At 39.8% G+C, this 22,072-nt stretch overlaps 1 protein-coding gene and 1 long non-coding RNA gene across 3 annotated transcripts in view; one reads left to right on the top strand and one right to left on the bottom strand.

Moving 5' to 3' along the window:
* Window positions 1-219: 219 nt before the first annotated feature.
* Window positions 220-22,072, bottom strand: part of PLPPR5 (phospholipid phosphatase related 5) — a 143,630-nt gene continuing 121,777 nt past the window's right edge. For both annotated transcript variants that reach the window (XM_055585010.1, XM_055585011.1), the window contains exon 6: window positions 220-939. In XM_055585010.1, the coding sequence (XP_055440985.1) occupies window positions 907-939 (33 nt within the window). In that variant the 3' untranslated portion in view covers window positions 220-906. The remainder of the gene's footprint in view (window positions 940-22,072) is intronic.
* On the top strand, window positions 16,893-19,663 carry LOC129655078 (uncharacterized). Its single transcript, XR_008715748.1, has 2 exons — window positions 16,893-18,416; window positions 19,434-19,663. It is a non-coding gene; the product is annotated as an uncharacterized LOC129655078 (long non-coding RNA).

The raw sequence follows: 22,072 nt of genomic DNA, 5'->3' as shown, positions 1-22,072 counted from the left end.
AAATTATGTGGAAACTTGGACTAGCCAAAGAATGGAGCCTTTGACCACTCTTGAGATGGTTATCTGTGGACAATTGTTCACTACATAGGTACGATTGCTGGATTCAGTCACTTAGACTATCCTAAACACTGCCTGCATTCAAAAACTACAAGTCAACAATTAAATCACGATTGTCAGGAACAAAAATCCAAATAAATAATTTTTAATTATGATACATTACTTATTACAGTAAAAATTGGCATTTTCACCTTCAAAAGCAGAAGCACCAGTCTTAGAATTTATAGTATGAATGGTATTTTAAGTGAAATATAGCATTATATTATGTGCAAACATTATTTTAGTATAGAACATACTTTCTAAAAGTAAAGTAATTTCACACACTGAAATCTGTTAGAATGGAAATAAGGTCATGCTGAATAATGAAATAAAAACCCCCATGACTTTCAAAGTCCACTTCGAATGAAATATGGTATGCTGCCAAATAGAAGATACATGATAAATTAAAAAGCTTAACTAGCTCAAAGTGGAGGGACGTCTCACACAAATATGACTCGTATAGAGGTTTCTTTTCACTTAATCTCAGTGATTCTGTGAGAAATTAAAATGAATGTTTTATTTCAGAATTAATTTTTATTCATTGGTCATCACTTTTTTATTGAACACCTACCTACTCTGTGTGAGGCTTTGTTGTAGGTTTAGGGGAGACAGAGAAGAAAGACACAGTCCTGCCCTTGAGGAGCTCACAGTCTAGTGGGGGAAACAGATAAGGTGACACTGGTTTTTAAATTATAAAAATGATTATACAACTTTATAAACCTTTTTTGTCATCAAACACACTTTGGGTGTTACGAATGGATGGTGAAAAGGGATGATGTCCAATGCAGTGAGAGACCATTTGCTTCAATATCATGTGACTTCTGCGAAGGCAGTGATGTGGTTCTGCAAACAGAAAAAGGAATTACAAAGTCAGAGTCTTGGGAAAACTGGCTTTGTTAAAGATTTTGGTGTTTTTACAGATAATCAGTAGTCTTATATAAAGTTGTAGCCCAGATACGCTTAAATTGCAAAAACATTCAGCATTATTCAAATGAGTTGCATATATTATTATATCAATTTAGCCACTAATTATATATTTTATCCAATATTCTTAATTAACCAAATAGAGGAAAATGTTATACCTGCCTTATTCAAAATTAACATTGAAATTTGGAGAGATAAAAATGGTAATGCCAGACATGTTAATATTCTGTTCAGCGTTAATGGAATTTTAATGTCGCATGTTGGAGTTTCAGATTAATTGCTCCCTGTGAGACAGATGGCATAGAAGGAGTGGTGAAATGTTCAGACTGAAATGGCATTTGCTAGCTGACAAAGATCTACTTTAAACACTTCATTTTTGATGCATGAATCCAGACTACAGACTGCAATCTCTGTTGTTTACCTCAACCAGAGAATTCGTTGTAGAGACTTTTTTACATTTTTTTTAAGCAACTGAATTGTGTACAAAGGAACCCTGTGGAATTGCTAATATTTAAATGGTTTCAGACATGCAATATGGCTGCTGAAATACTGCAGTGGAAATCGATATGACATAATTAATCATGCTACATATAGGTCATGTCAGGAGCTAACATAAGTGACAGCCCAAACCAATAATAGCAGCGTTACAAAAGGGTTTTACCATCAAATTACATGTTTAGAATGTTTTTCATTGTAGCTTTGACTCTTTGTAAGTCAAAGATATCATAACTAGAATTTCACATAATGAACACATGCCATGAGATTTCTTCCATGTATGTGTGGCACTTTACAAGGTAAGGTGTTTTGAATAGCTAAAACATGTTTTGAATATATGTGAATAAATTCATTTTCACTGAATCGAGGCATATTAACCACAACTAGAAGAATATCACTGATGACTGCTTAAGGCATTTTTTTCTAGGTCTTACCCACTTCAACCTACTAGAGAAAAACAGTATCAGTAAGAATCAGTAGTGACCAGAGCATGTGGACCTTTTTACTAATTCCTGATAAGCCCTTAGAAAGTTTAATTTCCCATTAAAAACAAAAAGTCCTGATAAAAATGTTGACTAATTCAGTGTCTCATCTCTAAGTTTTCTTGAGTATTCCTTCCAAAAGCACAAGCATGCCTTTAAGACAAAAGAGATCTTTCAGAGTTACAGATTGCACTATGATAGAAAAAAGCCATAAGAACTGAGGAAACAGTACATCATAGTTTTATTTCTAGTGGCCCCACAGGGACTTGAAATCTGTGAACTGAAAAAATACAATTTAATACACAGTGTTTCAGTGCAAAACTGACAGGAATGTCACTCCTCCGGACAGGGCCCCGCACATAGTAATTTCTGGAAAGATGTTAAGTTATAAATGGAAGATTAATCAGTCTGTGGCAACTGGTGGGTAAAGAAAGAGTGAAGATGTGACACTGGAAAGAAACAAAAGGAGGTTTAAACAAGGGAGAGAAAACAGATGTTGCTCCAAAGGCCACTGGCCTAGGTATCAATGTGCTCTTACCCTAAATAATAATGTACACGAGGCTCATTAAATTTACTAACGATGATCCTGAGTGAAGGGACCATCTCCTTGGAAAGCAGAACTGAAATACACTAAAGGAAAGTGAAAGTGAAGTCGCTCAGTCGTGTCCGACTCTTATGCGACCCCGTGGACTGTAGCCCACCAGGCTCCTCCATCCATGGGATTCTCCAGGCAAGAGTACTGGAGTGGGTTGCCATTTCCTTCTCCAGGGGATCTTCCCAACCTAGGGATCAAACTCAAGTCTCCCGCATTGTGGGCAGACGCTTTAACCTCTGAGCCACCAGGGAAGAAATACACTAAGTCCCCCACAAATGAATGAGTTCTGTTCTGAGAGCGAGTTCATAAGTCCGACAATGTTAGCCTAGGTAGCCAAATAACATAATCCGCTATGTAGTACTGTACTGTAACAGGTTTGTAATACTTTTCACACAAATAATACATAAAAAACAAACAAAAAATAAAAAAATTTTAATTTTACAGTACAGTACCTTGAAAAGTATAGTAGTATGGTATAACAGTTGGCACTTCTTAGCAGTACCAGCTATGTCACCAATGCTTCTGGACATCCTGGGCTTGAAATAAAGAAACTGTACTTCTGTACTCTATAATATAGTACTGTAAAGTACACAAATGCACAACCACTTGCAGAGGATACACACACGTGACAATGTACGCCAGACACATGAACTAACTTACGTGACTGGACATGAGAATGCACATTTGCATCTTTGAAAATTAGAAACTTTCATATGTAGGGGACTTCCTGTATTAAAAGACCTTAATAAAGCAAAGAAAGTAACAGAAACAAATCACTGATAATCAATGCAAGGGAGAAAACAAGCAGAGGAAAAACCAAGTGACAGGTAAAAAAGCGGAGAGTGACAAAGAATGTGCAGTGACTGTAGGGAGAGCATATAAATTTTCATCTAAACCTGGGCTTGAAAGTGAAAGTGAAAATCGCTCAGTTATGTCCGACTCTTTGCGACCCCATGAACTATACCATCCATGGAATTCTTCAGACCAGAATACTGGAGTGGGTAGCCTTTCCCTTCTCCAGGGGATCTACCCAACCCAGGGATCAATTCCAGGTCTCCCACATTGCAGGCAGATTCTTTACCAGCTGAACTTCCCTTGTGGCTTAAACTGCTGCTGCTGCTGCTGCTAAGTCGCTTCAGTTGTGTCCGACTCCGTGCGACCCCATAGACGGCAGCCCACCAGGCTCCCCCATCCCTGGGATTCTCCAGGCAAGAACACTGGAGTGGGTTGCCCTTTCCTTCTCCAATGCATGAAAGTGAAAAGTGAAAATGAAGTTGCTCAGTCGTGTCTGACTCTTAGCGAGTCAGAGCCCACCAGGCTCCTCCGTCCATGGGATTTTCCAGGCAAGAGTACTGGAGTGGGGTGCCATTGCCTTCTCCGGTGGCTTAGACTGGGGCTGTCCCAAATACGGATAAAAGGTCACCTTAGAAACAAGGCATTGCACAGATAAGTGTAAGTGAGCTATTAAGATCTAGGTTTTGCCATTTAAAAGCACATTTTGGTGACCACTAGATCTTCTTGTCACTGCTATAAATTCCAAGCAATAGTACCCCTTTCTTTATGCTAAGTCATAACCAGGTTAAATTCAAGGGTAATTGTGGTTCCAGATTGACTCCACTTTTAGATCCCAGGACTCTGGGGAAAAGCCTGCTTTTTCTAATCAGTACCCTTACACTTTCACATCAGACTTAAGTTCTAACCTCTGAGATGGCTTTACCTACTTGGCTGGAATTAAAAGGATTCTGCTCAGGACTTATTACTTAAAGGTGGTAGTTAGAGAGATAAACAGATGAAAAGAAAAAAATGAAGTGACTATGCATAGGGAAGAAAACATTAAAGGGAAATTTAATAATAGTTTCCAAGTACATGAAAGGAGTGTACAGAGAGCACAGGGGCCATCTGTTCATTAATTTCACTAACAGCAAACAAACCCAAATCGTAGAATGAAAGAGATGGACTATTAACCTCAGTAGGCTTTAAGAGATAAGATGAATTCTCTTCTAGCACAGGAATAGTTTTTTCCTGAAAGAATCTAGAGAAAGGACAAAGTAAAATCCTTATCATCTATAAAACTGTATGATTCTCTATTATAACAATTATATGTATGTAATTGCATGACTTGAAATATTCAGATGGTATGATTCCTATGCAGGAAGTTATGATGTTGCTCACTTCCCCATCAGCATTTTTTTTAGTAATATTAAAAAAATCAGAATTGCACTTAATATTTTCAGTTCACCTGTATGAGTCAAACTAGGCAAGAAGGGGTTTCACCTTTTAATCTGGTTGAATTCTTTATATGCAATATTAAATCTTATCAGTCGACAGGGCAAACTTTCAATAGGCAAACTAAAAATTCATGCACAGAAGCTTAATTCAGAGTCTTAAGAAGAAAGTGGTCATAAAATTCATCAGTGCAATTCCACACATAGAGGTGTACAGAGAAGTTAACAGAGCTTGAGTCCAAAGAGCTGAAGATTAGAATATGTTATATCCATTAGAAAGTGTTCATTCAAGTCCACAGCAAGTCAGTGAACAAAATATTGAATCCAGTCCTTGAGTGCAGAGGTCCCATGGAAAAATAAGTACTTGTTTCAGAAAAGTAGTTTTGGATTCTTAAATTTGATAAACTCTAAGTCCCTGGTATGTCAATTTTTGAAGCTTTAAGTTCCATGTTAAAAATCTTGATTTTTCTATTTATCCTATATCCCATTTGTATAAATTATACTTTGGAATTTTAAAGTTACTTAAAACAAAATTGTTATTTATTTATGACATGAAAATTTGGCAATAACTTGCTACTTAGTGAGATCTGCCACTCACTATTTTTCCTCAAAAAAATACAGGGAGATGTAAAAACAGCACTTCAGATAAGAAAACAAAAAAAGTTACTACTATCAAGGGCTATTTGATTGAGGAATGCTAAGTTACCATTAATGAGTGAAATATCAGTGATAAACCAAAATATATTTGAACTATAAATAATAAAAATAACAATAATAACCAAAATGATCTAGTATCTAGATCCCTTCTGGTTATAATGGAAACTTGCACAGAAGGACACATATTTTGTATTTGCCTTAGCTTTGCAACTCAATTCTAATACCAGTGCGCACGAGCGCACATACGTTTATTGCCTTAATTGAAGGTGTTCACAGCGGCTGATTCCCATTATCCAGCTGAAGAGTCTTGCGAGACAATCTTTAAAGGACCTTCCCTGTGAATTTTCTTCTTGACCATTCTCAATGGGTTGGATTCGGGACACCTACAAAATGTATTTTATATATTATTTCAGTGTTTAAGTATTGACTTACTTGGATAAAGCACTTGTCTATTTAAAAGCCGATGTTATATTGCTGGACCAAATGCTGAGCTTAAATACTGTCCCATTTCTTTCTTTCTGGATGATTATAAACAGCTTTTGGTTTTTAATTGGAAGTTATCAGCAATCAGCTTTTATGTTAAACATAAAATGGGATCTGTGCATATGGTATCTTGAATTCAGTGATTTGTGTCTTCACTCTATTGGTAAGGAAGCCGTGGGGCACAGTGGATGCTGTGGTCAGGTAGTGTGAATGTCAAGTGTCTGAAGGTGGGCTCTGTAGCAACTGACATTTTCCCAAGCAGTTTAATCTTTCAGAGATCTGGCTTTCTTATCTGTAAAGTGGAAATAATAATACATATTTGAATGGATTTTGATTAGGATTAAATGGGATGATATGCACAAAGGCCCTCATCTCTACACAAACATATTATGTTGTCCATAAAAGCCAGAAGCAAGATAAAAAGTAAAAAAGAGGAAGAAAAAGAGAGAGAACAAAGATGTTTTTTATAATTGGTCGGAATTCCAGGATGCCATAGTCTACAATTCTAATATCCAAACGAGCTTTAAAACCCAAATGTTTCTTTTTTGGTGCAAGCTCATTTGGTGGTGTTTCTTACCACCATTGGTGAATTCCCTGTGAGGCAATTTGTACTCTGCTGTGCTGCAGAAATATCCATCTTTAATTACAAAGTGATGCTCAAGATCCTGCTCGTGTAACAATACACGGTATTTTCTCCTAAAATATAAAATAGTTTAATCCTGAGAAACATCTAGCGCTAATGATTTACGATACGGAACCACAGTCCTATAACCAACAATTGTTACAGATACAGCCTACGTTTTACCAGGGGAAGGTAGGTGGATGTCATATTCCCAAATACTGGCCATCTTTATTTTGCTATTTGCTTCTTCCTTCATTCACCATGTCCTCTGATGAGGCAAAATGAAAAGGAGAAGAGAGAGGAAGAAAAGCAGTCATGTATGAAGTGTGTGCTCTAAGATTCAACTCCATCACAGTAGGTTATCCTCCTGGTAGAGCCTGAAGTTGGTGATACTTCAGAAAAGAGAAATGATGTTAAGTCCATCTAAGAAGAAATTACTAGAGAACTTCAAACTTGAGGCTATGAAACACTGTAAAGTTCATCCAAGCAATTTCTTGTTTTAAAAAGCTGGGGATGTGATCACATAAGAGCTAAAGGTGACAGAACCAGAATTCTCTTGGGAAAGACAACTTTTTGGAACCATTTCTTTCTTTTTTTTTTTATGGTGGTTCTGTTTCAATTTAGAATTTTATAATAGCTCTGAGTTTTGTTTCTTCTCAGGAATTTCCTTCTGGTACTATTTGGAGAAAGAGGCTAAAAACTACTCTCCGAGAGAATTGTTCCTCCCTAGAGAAAGGGGAAAACTCTAGGTGGCTTTCTCTGATAAGCTAATTAACCCAGAGGCAGGCCAAGCTTTTACTGGAGTATTAGCTATAGATCTTATGAAATATTTCCAAGTCCCAAGGAGCCAAAGAAACTTAAGGCTTTCCACAATAAATCTTTAGGAGTACGGGTTCTCTAATTGGCTGCATGTTGGAATCACCTAGGAGCTTTAAACAAATACTGAGGCAACTCTGGAGACTTGGATTTAATTGCTATGAGGCATGGCCTGGTCAGTGGGATTTTTAAAGGCTCTCCAGATGATTCTAGTGTGCAGCTAATATTGAAAACTGTTTCAGAAATTTTGCACGCCCAGCTGAATCCACGCCAACTGCTGGCAACATGTCCAAATCACCTGAGGTGCCTGATACACTACCAATCCCCTGGCTCAAGCCCAGGCCTACTGGATCAGATTCTTGAGACTGCATTCCAGGAGTCTGGCCTGTTTTTTTTTTGAATGCTCCAAGTGATGGATTCCCTTTTACATCAGTCTGAGAACCACTGCCAAGAGGTGTAGAAAAGTGATTAGTTAGCAATGTGAGCACTGTCAGGTATAGACAATCAATTCTTTCTTTAAAATGCTATCACTTCTCTGGCAAAAAGAGCATGGCCTACAAGAGCAGTAATATTGAATGTTTCTCAAAAAAATAAAATAAAATCTTTGTGTTCTAACACTTCTGGGAATAGCTGCACATTGCATTCCTTGTTGAGCGCTTCACGGGGCATAAGGTGTTGAGAAGATTTGTAATAAACACTTATGTTTCATTTTAGCTCAGTTTCCCAATGTACTGACATGAGACTCCATGCAAGTCTATTAATACGAATGTGTTCATGTTATTTGGTGGATGTCGGTATCCCTGGACTCTATCTGAAGTTTTTTAACTTCCCTAATTCTAATGATTTGTCCAATACTTTTAGTCCACAGTCACAACTACGTTGTCAACCACCAATCCTATTTACCTTCCTGGCCTATCTCCCTCATACAATAAACTTTCTCTGGCCATTCTGGAAATTTCCCAACCAATAATTTTTTTCATCTGTTCTAGTCCATCTTACTCTTTCTAAATTTTATTTCTATTATACTCATTCTGTAGTCAAGTTGAACATTCTTTGATGGCATCCTCAATTCTCTTGCCCTAGTGCTCTTCTCTCACCTGCCAAACAAAATCTTGGTATAAGCTGGTTCCTCTGTCCGGAACATTCTCTTCTCCCCTCTTTGGCTAACAGCCCTTCAGATCTCTATTTACAGGATGGCACCTCACTCCAATACCCTTGCCTGGAAAATCCCATGGACGGAAAATCCTGGTAGGCGGCAGTCCATGGGGTCACTAAGAGTCAGGCACGACTGAGCGATTTCACTTTCACTTTTCACTTTCATGCATTGGAGAAGGAAATGGCAACCCACTCCAGTATTCTTGCCTGGAGAATCCCAGGGACAGAGGAGCCTGGTGGGCTGCCGTCTAGGGGGTCGCACAGAGTCAGACACGACTGAAGCGACTTAGCAACAGCAGCAGCAGCATCACTAAGTTTGGATAGGTCACCCCTTACATGCTCCTCTAACATAACTATCATCACTCTGTTCTTATAAAATTATTTATAAATCTATAAGTAGAGACTCATGAGACTGTAAACTCATTCGTCCTGAGAAATGTACCATAGTGTTTCTAATTTGATATTTGTTACATGTTCCATAGGCTTCCCTTGTGGCTCAGATGGTAGAGTCCGCCTGCAATGCAAGAGACCTGGGTTTGATTCCCTGGATCAGGAAGATCCCCTGGAGCTGAGCATGGCAATCCATTCCAGTATTCTTGCCTGGAGAATCCCATGGACAGAGAATTTACTGTACATTACAACTGATGATAAGAAATATAACTCACCCATGTACCCATGCCTTGATTTACACTGATATTTTAATCTAACGAATGGCTTCTTATTTCTTTCTTTCCAACAAAGGTCTGTCTAGTCAAAGCTATGGTTTTTCCAGTAGTCATGTATGGATGTGAGAGTTGGACTATAAAGAAAGCTGAGCAGCTGAAGAACTGATGCTTTTGAACTGTGGTGTTGGAGAAGACCTTTGAGAGTCCCTTGGACTGCAAGAAGATCCAACTAGTCCTTTCTAAAGGAGATCAGTCCTGGGTGTTCATTGGAAGAGCTGATGTTGAAGCTGAAACTCCAATACCTTGGCCACCTGATGCAAACAGCTGACTCATTTGAAAAGACCCTGATGCTGGGAAAGATTGAAGGCAGGAGGAGAAGGGGATGACAGAGGATGAGATAGTTGGGTGGCATCACCGACTCAATGGACGTGAGTTTGGGTAAATTCCGGGAGCTGGTGATGGACAGGGAGGCCTGGCGTGCTGCAGCCCTTGGGTTCGCAAAGAATCAGACACGACTGAGTGACTGAACTGCACTGAACTTTTTAAAACACATTAGATTTGCTAAATAAGTATCCTAATACTACATGACAGAGATGAATCAAAGGATGTGGGTAATGGATCAATTTTATATTAAGTTCATATACAACCAGGCACTGATTAAAACTTCTTATTTAAAAAACTTGCCTATTTGGGCTTGCCTGGTGTGTCAGTGGTGAGGAGTCTGTGCGGGAGACACAGGTTCGAACCCTGGTTGGGAAGATTCCTCATGTTACAGGGCAACTAGCTCCATGCAGCATAACTATTGAGCCTGTGCTCTGGAGCCCGGGAGCCGCAACTTCTGAGCCCACGGGCTGCAACTACTGAAGCCTGTGTGCCCTAGAGCCCATTCATACAAAGTCATGTGCATAAAGTTTTATATCAGATGTATTCATAATTGGGAAAAACTACAACAGCCTAAATAGCCTTCAATTGGTAAATGGATTTTAAAAAATGGTGGTACATCCACACAACAGAATACCACTCAGCAATAAAAAGGGAAGAAAAAGAAAACAGGTAAAAACAAGAATGAATCTCAAATGCATTAAACAAGGTGCAAGAAGTCAGACTCAAAGGCTATATTCTGAGTGAATCCATTTATATGACACCGTGGAAAAGGCAAAAGCATAGGAACAGAAAACTTATTAGTGCTTGCTGGTGTTAGGAGATAAAGCAGGAGTTTGCTATCATTTTAGTGTGGTAGAAATGTCCTATAACTTGAATATGGTGATGGTTACATGATGGTAGGCATTTGTCAAAACTCACTAAACTGTGTTATAAAAGGGAATTTTATAGGATGTAAATTATTCCTTTATGAACATCACTCATTATCAGAGAAATGCAAATCAAAACTACTATGAGGTACCATTTCACACCAGTCAGAATGGCTGCGATCCAAAAGTCTACAAGCAATAAATGCTGGAGAGGGTGTGGAGAAAAGGGAACCCTCTTACACTGTTGGTGGGAATGCAAACTAGTACAGCCACTATGGAGAACAGTGTGGAGATTCCTTAAAAAACTGGAAATAGAACTGCCTTATGATCCAGCAATCCCACTGCTGGGCATACACACTGAGAAAACCAGAAGGGAAAGAGACATGTGTACCCCGATGTTCATCGCAGCACTGTTTATAATAGCCAGGACAAGGAAGCAACCTAGATGTCCATCAGCAGATGAATGGATAAGAAAGCTGTGGTACATATACACAATGGAGTATTACTCAGCCATTAAAAAGAATACATTTGAATCAGTTCTAATGAGGTGGATGAAACTGGAGCCTATTATACAGAGTGAAGTAAGCCAGAAAGAAAAACACCAATACAGTATACTAACACATATATATGGAATTTAGAAAGATGGTAACAATAACCCTGTGTACGAGACAGCAAAAGAGAGACACTGATGTATAGAACAGTCTTATGGACTCTGTTGGAGAGGGAGAGGGTGGGAAGATTTGGGAGAATGGCATTGAAACATGTATAATATCATGTATGAAACAAGATGCCAGTCCAGGTTCAATGCGCGATACTGGATGCTTGGGGCTGGTGCACTGGAACGACCCAGAGGGATGGGGAACACATGTATACCTGTGGCGGATTCATTTTGATATTTGGCAAAACTAATACAATATTGTAAAGTTTAAAAATAAAATAAAATTAAAAAAAAAATTAGGACCATTAACCACTCCATGAATTAAGTCTAAAGGCCAAGTGGTACCTAGAATTTGATTCGTCAATTAGTGAAAGAGTTAGTCACTCAGGTGTGTATGACTCTTTGCAACCCCATGAGCTGTATAGCCCACCAGGCTTCTCAGTCCACGGAATTCTCCAGGCAAGAATACTGGTGTGGGTAGCCATTTTCTTCTCCAGGGATTGAACCTGGGTCTCCCATTGCAGACAGATTCTTTACTGTCTGAGTCATCAGGAAAGCCCAGTTATTGAGTTATTATTTGAATAGTTGATTGTTTCAGTCACAAAAGAAAGGCACAAAATAAATGTATGGAAAGATATTCAAAATATACAAATTAAAATGAGGTACTTCATTTATTTTTGACCTTTAAGATGTATGAAAATTATTAAGAACAATTCTCTTATTATTAAGAACATTCTCTGTTGTTGGAGAGAACACTGGATATCAAACCAAAAACCTTGAGTACTCATCGTTTTTTTCCCCCTAGCATTTCCACTTCTATAAATATATCTTAAATAAGTTTTATTAATTGAACTTATAGATATGTCTATTTTAGAGATGTTTACCCCAGTATTGTTTATAATTGTGGGAACTTGGAAGTGGAAGCCATTCTCTATGCCTAATAGAGGTAATGGTTAATTTATATGGATGAAAACTTTTTCAATGTAATTCTGTAATACTGTATAGCACAGTGATTATGATTTTGAACTCTGCAGTGATAAACATGGAACATAAATCAAAAGTGGAAAATACAGTCCTGTATTCCCGTCTCAGAATACAGGTTATATGACCTTGGGCAAATTACTTTTTTAAGTCTCTCTGAGAAAAATGAATAAGATACATTCAAATGATTTTTGTAAAAACTAAAATGATATGTTATGTTCTTTGCATAATTCCTGACACATATTAAGCTTTCACTGAAGATTTAGCTTTTATTGTTATGCCTGATATGATTATATATTCATTGACCTGTGGCCATATTCACAACATACTGTTATGAGAGCAAAAGCAGATCAGAAAAAAGCAGGATCAGGTAGGTCCTCTACCACACACAAACCCACCCACACACTCATGGGGCCTCGAAGCTATTTTAAGAAAATATTTCCAGTGATTACTGTGGTAGGATATGGATACTTTCTATTTGTGTTTTGCTTCTCCAGATTTTCAAATTTTAAACAATATACCTGAATAACTTGTTGCTTCCTTAATAGAAACAATAAACCACAATAAAATGTGGTTGTTCTGTAAGACAGGGAATGAAGTAATTGTTTATCTTCCTAGTTTCAGTCAAGTAGAATTTTACATTTTCTCCTCCAAAAATGTTCATAGAGCCATGGTGCTCTGGATTGACTTTGAAGCCCTCCATAGAGTCCCAGGGACTGTCTAGCAAAAGGGAACCGATCTGAGAGAAGAGGAGAATGAATGGGTAGGAGCAGTTTTCCATGTGTAATTAACGATGTGTGCACTGAGAGGGATTTTTTTTTTAATCCATCATGGTTTTATTCTCTCCTTAACTAATGACTACATAAATCATATAATTTACAAATGTAGTCATCAACTCTCTATTTATTAGTAAAATGAGATGAGATAGCTTGTTTATATTCAGAAGTAATTTACTGAAAAGAGGCTTTTATAAAAGGCCTGTTAGGTAAGATTGAAAAAAAAAAATCTATCTTTTATTCTTTGTGAAGTGTATTATCATGTATACATAGTGTGGAGAAATAAATAATGGATACATGGAAGCACAAATAGGAAAAAAATGACATATGGCAAAGTAATATCAGTATATAATTACTTTTTTAAACTAAAATGTTGATGCCTGGTTGGAATTTTTAAGCCTGCATTTAAAATTGTCCTTTTTAAGCAAAGTTAAACAAGTGAGAACAGAGTACAGCATGCAAACACTGATTTACTTCAAATATTTTTCATAAGGACTCAAACCTTAGATTGAGAAAAAAGCCCTAAAATATGAGGGTATTTAGTTCCACTAACTATTCCAATATCTGATCGCTAATACAGTGGTTTTGACAAGATCCTATATAACATTTACATTACAGTTCAGCAGCTCTGTAAAACAAAGATTTGCATTCCAGAAAAGCAACTGAATGTCAAATAGATTGCCATCATTATTCAAGCACAACATTTTGAAACCTCAAAGGAATTTATCACAGACAGCACCATAATGTATAATCATATTTGTTTTGGCAGGAAACCACAGGATTGTTTTGCTGTAGCTGTGACATTAATGTTGCAACATTTTATAGCAGAGTCTCTTCTGCCACGTGTGCTATGCATGACATAGACAATCTGTATAAATATTTAAATCCATGAAATATATCTATAAGGATAGGTATATATCTCTATATCTCTATCTATCTATTATCCATCTAGCTCCTGAAACACAATGAAAATCCTATTAAGGGAAGCATTATTGTCACAGGAGGGAACTAATGTTAAGCACCTACCATGTGCCAAGAAGTTCATTTGTGATCTGTCAATCCCATCAATCACTCCATAAGGAAATTATTATTATATCAATTTTTCAGAAAATGAGGAGAGGAGTATTCATCTAATCCCACCTAGTTAGACTAGCTATAATGTAGTTAAACCAAGCTTCAAACTGAAGATGCTTGCATGCGTGAGTGCCAGGTCACTTCAGTCATGTCCGATTCTATAACCCTATGGACTATAGCTCACCAGGCTCCTCTGTCCGTGGGATTTGCCATGCAAGAATACTGGAGTGGGTTGCCATGCCCTCCTCCAGGGGATCTTCCAGACTCAGGGATGGAGCCCTCGTTCCTGCTGCTCCTGTATTGCAGGCAGATTCTTTATCACTGAGTCACCAGGGAAGCTCTCAAGCTCAAGACTGCCAGGTGCAAAAGCCTGTCTTTCCATCCTTCACCCACCCTAACTCTGCCTAAATTTCAATGCAGGCTTCACTCTGATTTCTCTGATTTTATAATCTGCAAAGCAATCAACGTAAATGCCAACGCATGGCCTTTTCTGGGTCACCATGAATTCCCTTAGAATTTTCTTATCCATATAAATTTCCATTACAGTTGCCATTATTGTTGTTTAGTTGCTAAGTTGTGTCTGACTCAGTGACTCCATGGACTATAGCCCGCCAGACTTCTCTGTCCATGGTGTTCTCCAGGCAAGAATACTGGAGTGTGTTGCCATTTCCTTTTCCAGGGGATTTTCCTGACCCAGGGATTGAACCTGTGTCTCCTACATTGGCATGTGGATTCTTTACCACTGAACCACCTGGGAAGCACAGTTGCCATGAGAATTAAACATAACACAGAAATTTCCATCTGTAATATTACACACTTCTTATGCCATTTCCAGATTTTTTGAGTTGTGATCAATGCTCACCACTTTAGTTCCAGTGACGCTTCTGTTGATAACGGAGTGCTTTCATACTACGAGCTTCGTGGGTTGTACAGGCTAGTAAAAAGTCCCTGTTCCGATGTACAAAACTGTAATCTGCAATCTTGTAAATTCTTTCTAGCATTACATTTCCTTTCCTGTTGTAGGCAAAAGGGGATCACTTTTGGTTTAAATGATTAGATCACATAAACCTTAAAAAAAAATAATGGAGAAAATTTTTTTCTCAAAAAGCATTTATTTCCTCTACCTGGCTCAATCCATTAAATGAATTCTCAGAGATATCTCAGAATAGCTGTAAGTGGCTATAGCAGCCTGTCCTATTAATACATCCCTTAACAAAACTAAAAAAAAAAAAATGTAGATATCAATTGCTCTTGGATCTACTGGAAATACTTCATTTTCTATCAAATCCCATCCATCCTTATATTTATTTAAAACATTTTTTGTTCCTTTGCCATATAGTGTCCACTTCTTTAGATTTTGTTGTTTGGTATTGGTTAAAACTGATGATGCATAAGCATACATCATTTGCATGTGCTTACCTATGCAAATCTGAATGGTAGCCTTCTGCCTTAAGAGGGAGAACAAGCAGAGGGCAAGAGAGAGGATAAAAATAAAAGCACCTAGTGCTCTGCGGCTGGATTGAATGCAGCTTGACCCAGGAGGATCCCTGGAAGGAAAGAAGACAAGGAACTCCTTTTCTGTTCAGTTCAGTCCTCAGTCCTGTCCGACTGTTTGTGACCCATGGACTGTAGCATGCCAGGCCTCTCTGTCCATCAACAACTCCCAGAGTTTACTCAAACTCACGTCCATTGAGTGGGTGATATGATCCAACCATCTCATCCTCTGTCGTCCCCTTCTCCTCCCACCTTCAATCTTTCCCAGATCCGGGTCTTTTCCAATGAGTCAGTTCTTTGCATGAGGTGGCCAAAGTACTTGAATTTCAGCTTCAACATCAATCCTTCCAGTGAAAACCCAGGACTGATCTCTTTTAGGATGGACTGGTTGGATCTCCTTGCAGTCCAAGGGACTCTCAAGAGTCTTCTCAAACACCACAGTTCAAAAGCATCAATTCTTCGGTGCTCAGCTTTCTTTATAGTCCAAGTCTCACATCCATACATGACTACTGGAAAAACCACAGCTTTGACCAGATGGACCTTTGTTGGCAAAGTAATGTCTCTGTTTTTTAATGTGCTTCTAGGTTGGTTGTAACTTTTCTTCCAAGGAGCAAGCGTCTTTTAATTTCATGGCTGCAATCACAATCTGCAGGGATTTTGGAGCCCCCCAAAATAAAGTCTGTCACTGGTTCCATTGTTTACCTATCTGCCATGAAGTGATGGGACCAGCTGCCATGATCTGAGTTTTCTGAATGTTGAGTTTAAAGCCAACTTTTGACTTTCACTTTCATAAAGAGGCTCTTTAGTTCTTCGATTTCTGTCATAAGGGTGGTATCATCTGCTATCTGAGGTTATTGTTACTTCTTCTGGCAATCTTGATTCCAGCCTGTGCTTCATCCAGCCCAGCATTTCTCATGATATACTCTGCATATAAGTTAAATAAGCACGGTGACAATATACAGCCTTGACATACTCCTTTCCCGATTTGGAACCAGTCTGTTGTTCCAGGTCCAGTTCTAACTGTTGCTTCTTGACCTGCATACAGATTTCTCAGGAGGCAGGTTAAGTGGTTTGGTATTCCCATCTCTTTCAGAATTTTCCACAGTTTATTGTTATCCACACAGTCAAAGGCTTTGGAATAGTCAATAAAGCAGAAGTAGATGTTTTTAGGGAACTCTTTTGCTTTTTTGATGATCCAGCGGATGTTGGCAATTTCATTTCTGGTTCTTCTGCCTTTTCTAAAACCAGCTTGAACATCTGGAAGTTCAGAGTTCACGTACTGTTGAAGCCTGGCTTGGAGAATTTTGAGCATTACTTTGCTAGCATGTGAGATGAGTGCAATTGTGCGGTAGTTTGAACATTCTTTGGCATTGCCTTTCTTTGGTATTGGAATGAAAACTGACCTTTTCTAGTCCTGTGGCCACTGCTGAGTTTTCCAAATTTGATGGCAAATTGAGTGCAGAACTTTCACAGCATCATCTTTTAGGATTTGAAATAGTTCACCTGGAATTCCATCACCTCCACTAGCTTTGCTCGTAGTGATGCTTCCTAAGGCCCACTTGACTTCACATTCCAGGAAGTCTAGCCCTAGGTGAGTGATCACACCATCATGATTATCTGGGTCATGAAGATCTTTTTTGTATAGTTCTGTGTATTTTTGCCACCTCTTCTTAATATCTTCTGCTTCTATTAGGTCCCTACCATTTCTGTCCTTAATGTGCCCATCTTTACATGAAAATTCCCCTTGTTATCTCTAATTTTATTGAAGAGATTTCTAGTCTTTCCTATTCTATTGTTTTTCTCTATTTCTTTGCATTGATCATTTTTCTGTTCAAGAGAAATCTTTGAAGGGAGGACAGGAAAATGACACAGATGAAAGACTGGCGTGTTTCCTAAGGTGGGTGGGATGGAAGAATAGTTTTCCTAATGACACCCTGGGCAGCATATAGCCCTTTTTCACTGTAAATCACTGGTGTGGTTAGGTAACCCCTGCATATAGACTGCATTCTTTTGTAACCCCAAATTCCTAAGTTGAAACTTAATTCCCAAGATGATGAGTCTAGGAAATGAGTTTTAGAGGGTGATTAGATCTTAAAGGCAGAGACTTTTATGAATGGGATAACTGTTCTTATTAAAGGGACCTTACAGAACTCCCTCAACACTGCTGCTGTGAGAAGGCACAGGGATAAGGCCATCTGTGAACCAGGAAGAGAGCCCTCATTAGAGACTGAATCTGCCAGTGCCTTGATCTCAGACATCCCAGCCTTCAGGACTGTGAGAAACAAACTTCTGTTGTTTATAAGCTACCGATATATAGTATTCTATTATAGCAGACTGAATGGAGTAAGACAACTCCTCTGATCAGAATCAGCATCAGACCAAAATACATTTCACCAAACTAGTGAGAGAGTCAGTTCCCAGGCAAGTTGATAGGGAGTCTAGGGGTCCCCAGGGAGAGAGGGATCTGGAATTCTCAAGGAGGAAGAAAGGACAAACTTTTTTGTCTTTCTCTACATTCCTTAGGATTATATAACAATAATGTATCCTGCCTAAGGACAGTCTTTGGATTCAACCTTTTGTTATCTTAAAATGTTAATTATGGGAGTAGACCTGGTCTTTACAAGGATGTATCTTGCCTGAGGACAGTGTTACCTTAAGATGTAAATTATGGGAGTGGGTCTGATGAGGTCTTTGCAACCTCCAGACATTCTTTGGCTTATATAACTTCATTGTTAACACTAGCAAGCGGGTACTCTTTCTGCCCCCTTCTGATGCCTATGTCAGAAGCTTCCTCTATCTCCTTTATACTTTAATAAAACTTTATTACACAAAAGCTCTGAGCAATCAAGCCTCGTCTCTGGCCCCGGATTGAATTCTTCTCCTCCGGGGGCCAAGAATCCCGGTGTATTCGCGTGATTCAACAACAACCTTTCATCTTGGGGGCTCGTCCGGGATCCTTCAGGACAAGGTAAGGAAGCTTGGAGCTTTAGTTCTTTGTTCTCTTAGTGAACACGTTTTCTGCTGTGCTTTACTAACTCTACCGTGTGCTTGTGTGAATGAATGGCAGGCCCTGCGTGAAGCAAGTAAGGGGCCCTGCTCTGCGGTTCCACAGTGATCTCATACGGCTTATGGCAGAAACCTGTCGGGCCGTTATACCAACCTGCCAATGCCAAGAGGCACCCAGTGTCTCCTTCGGGAACCGACCAGAAATGGGCAAAGCATGTGGACCGAACTTTCCTTTCTCGGTCAAACTTTTTGGTCTCTTTGACCATTTCATAACTCCTTGGGAATTAGAAGTACTAACCTAATCTATCGGATCATAGACTTTCAAGGGACTTGTGATCTATACTGTTACTGTATACTGTGGCTTAGGTCCCAAACTTGGATTGGTAGTCAAGAAAGCACCTAGCCTCGCTAGGAATCGAAAGTTCGGAAGCTAGGTGGAGCTCTAGCTCCCAGAACATCTCTGAGGTTAAAGGTTACTCAGATTGGGACTGCAATGGGTTTTTTCTTTGGTAACGCCGGCTCTTAGTGGATCAGAGTAGGCTGTTATACTGGTGTGGTGATGCTTGGAAAGAACATCTCAGTTTTATGTTTGCGTCGGTCTTATTGTAGTCAGGAAATGCTCAGGGTTGTGCACAGGCACTCAGGTGACGAATGTTTCCCACAGCGGTTTTAGCTTGGGAGGCATTCCGGAAGGTTACTCTGATTCACCCCAGGTGACATCAGAGGCAAACAAGGTTAAGGGTGAAGAGCTGGACTTCAAGTAGGGATGCTATCAAGTCTACCCCTGGTACATCCCCACCCCATCTCGGTGGTAGAACCGGGAGGGACGAGTACGGCGCCTGCGTCGGTAAGGGACAGACTAAGTCCGACCAGGAAGGAAAAGCTTTTGGTGTAACGTCTGTCTACACCCCCATCTAGAGCAGGGAGGGACGCCTCCGGTAGAAAAAATGGCGCTGGTCGCTTTTTTTCTCTCTTACAGATGGGAGCTAACAATTCCAGCCTCACTCCTTTGAACTGTATCCTGAAAAACTGGGATAGATTTGATCCCCAGGGCTTAAAGAAGACACACCTGGTCTTCCTATGTGATACTGCATGGCCACGGTATCCATTGGAGGACGGCGAACGGTGGCCGGTTGGAGGGTCTCTTAAGTATAATACTGTTCTACAATTAGACCGGTTCTGTAAGGAACAAGGGAAATGGGTAGAAGTAGCATATGTGTTGCCCTTTTACTCTCTGCGAAATATGCCAGACTTATGTCCTAAGGGTATAGATTTGGGCGTGAAACCTTCAGCTCCCTCCTGTCCTCTTACTTTGCCCCCGTGCTGGGGACTCCAAACTGGGATTCAAACTGCCCACATGGAGGTCCAAACAACTCCTGTCTCAGTACGACCTCAGACTACTCTGGTTTCAGTAGAAACTCAGACCATCGAAGTAAGAGATGAGATGGAGGACAGGAGACAAAGAGAAGAGGAAAAACAGGTTTCTCCAATCTATCCCTGGGATCATATGCGCAGAGCAGCCAGAGAGACTGAGGAACAGCCACAGAAGCTGTTGCCTCTTTATGAAACACCCACCGGGAGAAATAATCAGTCTGTGAGAGTTAATAAGCCTTTTTCTTATCAAGAAATACAAAGAATCAAGGAGGATCTGGGAGAGTATTTAGATGACCCAGAAAAATATATTAGAGCTTTTAAAGGTGTTACTCTGCTTTATGACCTCACTTGGAAGGATGTGATGTATATCTTAGGACAAACGCTGACTCCCGAGTCAAAGACTCGAGTTTTGGGAAAAGCGGTTGCTTATGGAGATGAATGGCTTGGTAATGAATCAGTAGGGAAGAGAGAGAACGAGATAGCGGCCCTCCCCACTGGGAATCAGGCGGTCCCAACTATAGAACCAGACTGGGACTACAACACAGCTAAAGGAAGATGGGATCAGAATCATTTTGTTAGATGTATTCTTGAAGGACTTAGGCAGGCACGTTCTAAGCCTTTAAACTATGGCAAATTGGCAGATATAGAACAGGAGGAAAAAGAAGCTCCTGGTAAATTCCTAGATAGACTGAGAGAAGGCCTTCGCAGATTCACTGAGATTGATCCCAAAAGTGAAGAGGGAAAAGTGATCTTAAAGGATAGATTTCTCACTCAGTCGGCTCCAGATATCCACCGTAAGCTATTAAAACAGGTGTATGGACCAAATCAGTCTTTAGATACTCTGTTACAACTGGCTCAGACAGTCTATTATGGTAGGGAATATGAGGAAAAGAAAGAAAGGCAAAAAAGACAAAGGAAAAGGCGGAAGCCTTCGCCATGGCTATGAAAAACGTTCTTAAACAGCCTGAGAAAAGTGCCCAGAGGGGCCCAGGTGAAAAGAGATGGGCTTGCTACTACTGTGGAAAGGAGGGGCACCTCAAGCGGGATTGCCCTCAGGCATCTAAGCCGCCCCCGGCTCCATGTCCGGTCTGCAAAGGACCACACTGGAAGAGAGACTGCCCCCAGAGGCGTAGGTCTCCCGGGTCGGACTCTCAAGACAATCAGGACTGAAGGTGCCCGGGGGTCCCCACACAAGCTCCCGTCCTAATTACACCTGAGGAACCCCGGGTATTAATAGTTGTGGGGGGCCAATCCATCGATTTCCTTTTAGATACTGGGGCAACTTATTCTGTGCTCACTGAAGCCCCTGGCCCACTTTCTTCCCGATCCGCTTCCGTAATGGGACTGTCTGGACGAGCCAAAAGGTATTATTTCAGTTTTTCTTTATCTTGCAACTGGGATTCTGTGCTGTTTTCACACGAGTTTCTGATTGTGCCAGAATCTCCCTCACCCCTCTTGGGAAGAGATATACTGAGCAAGGTCCATGCCTCTGTTTTCATGAATATGGAGCCCTCCCTTTCTCTCCCTTTAGTTGAATAAAATGTAAATCCTAGAGTATGGGCGGATGGAAAATCTGTGCGTCGAGCACAAAATGCTATTCCTGTAGTTGTTAAGCTCAAAGACCCGCACGTATTTCCACATAAGAAGCAGTATGCACTGAAACCTGAAGTTAAGGAAGGGTTAAAACCCATCATCGAAAATTTAAAGGAACAGGGACTATTAATTTCCTGTAACAGTCCTTGCAACACTCCTATTTTGGGTATAAAGAAATCGAATGGTAAATGGAGACTAGTTCAAGATTTACGAATAATAAATGAGGCTGTAGTTCCTTTACACCCCGTAGTGCCTAATCCTTATACTCTATTGTCTGAAATTCCTGAACGGGCCAAATATTTCTCAGTAATTGATTTAAAAGATGCCTTCTATTCAGTGCCTTTGGCGGAAGAAAGTCAATTCCTATTTGCCTTTGAAGACCCTACGCAGCCAGCTTCTCAATTAACCTGGACAGTTTTGCCCCAGGGATTTCGTGACAGTCCTCACTTATTCGGACAAAGTTTGTCACAAGATCTACAAAACTTTAATAGCTCTGAAACAGTGGTGTTACAATATGTAGATGATATTTTGCTCTGTGCTGAGACAGAGGAAGCTTGTTCGCGAGCCTCTGAAGATTTCTTAAACTTTCTGGCGGACTGTGGTTACAAGGCATCAAGAGAAAAGGCTCAGCTTTGTCAACAATCAGTTAGA

The sequence above is a fragment of the Bubalus kerabau genome, chromosome 6, assembly GCF_029407905.1.
Source record: "Bubalus kerabau isolate K-KA32 ecotype Philippines breed swamp buffalo chromosome 6, PCC_UOA_SB_1v2, whole genome shotgun sequence".
In the NCBI taxonomy this organism is placed as follows: domain Eukaryota; kingdom Metazoa; phylum Chordata; class Mammalia; order Artiodactyla; family Bovidae; genus Bubalus; species Bubalus kerabau.
The sequence above is the reverse complement of the archived record's forward strand: the minus strand, read 5'-3'. Positions and strand labels throughout refer to the sequence as shown.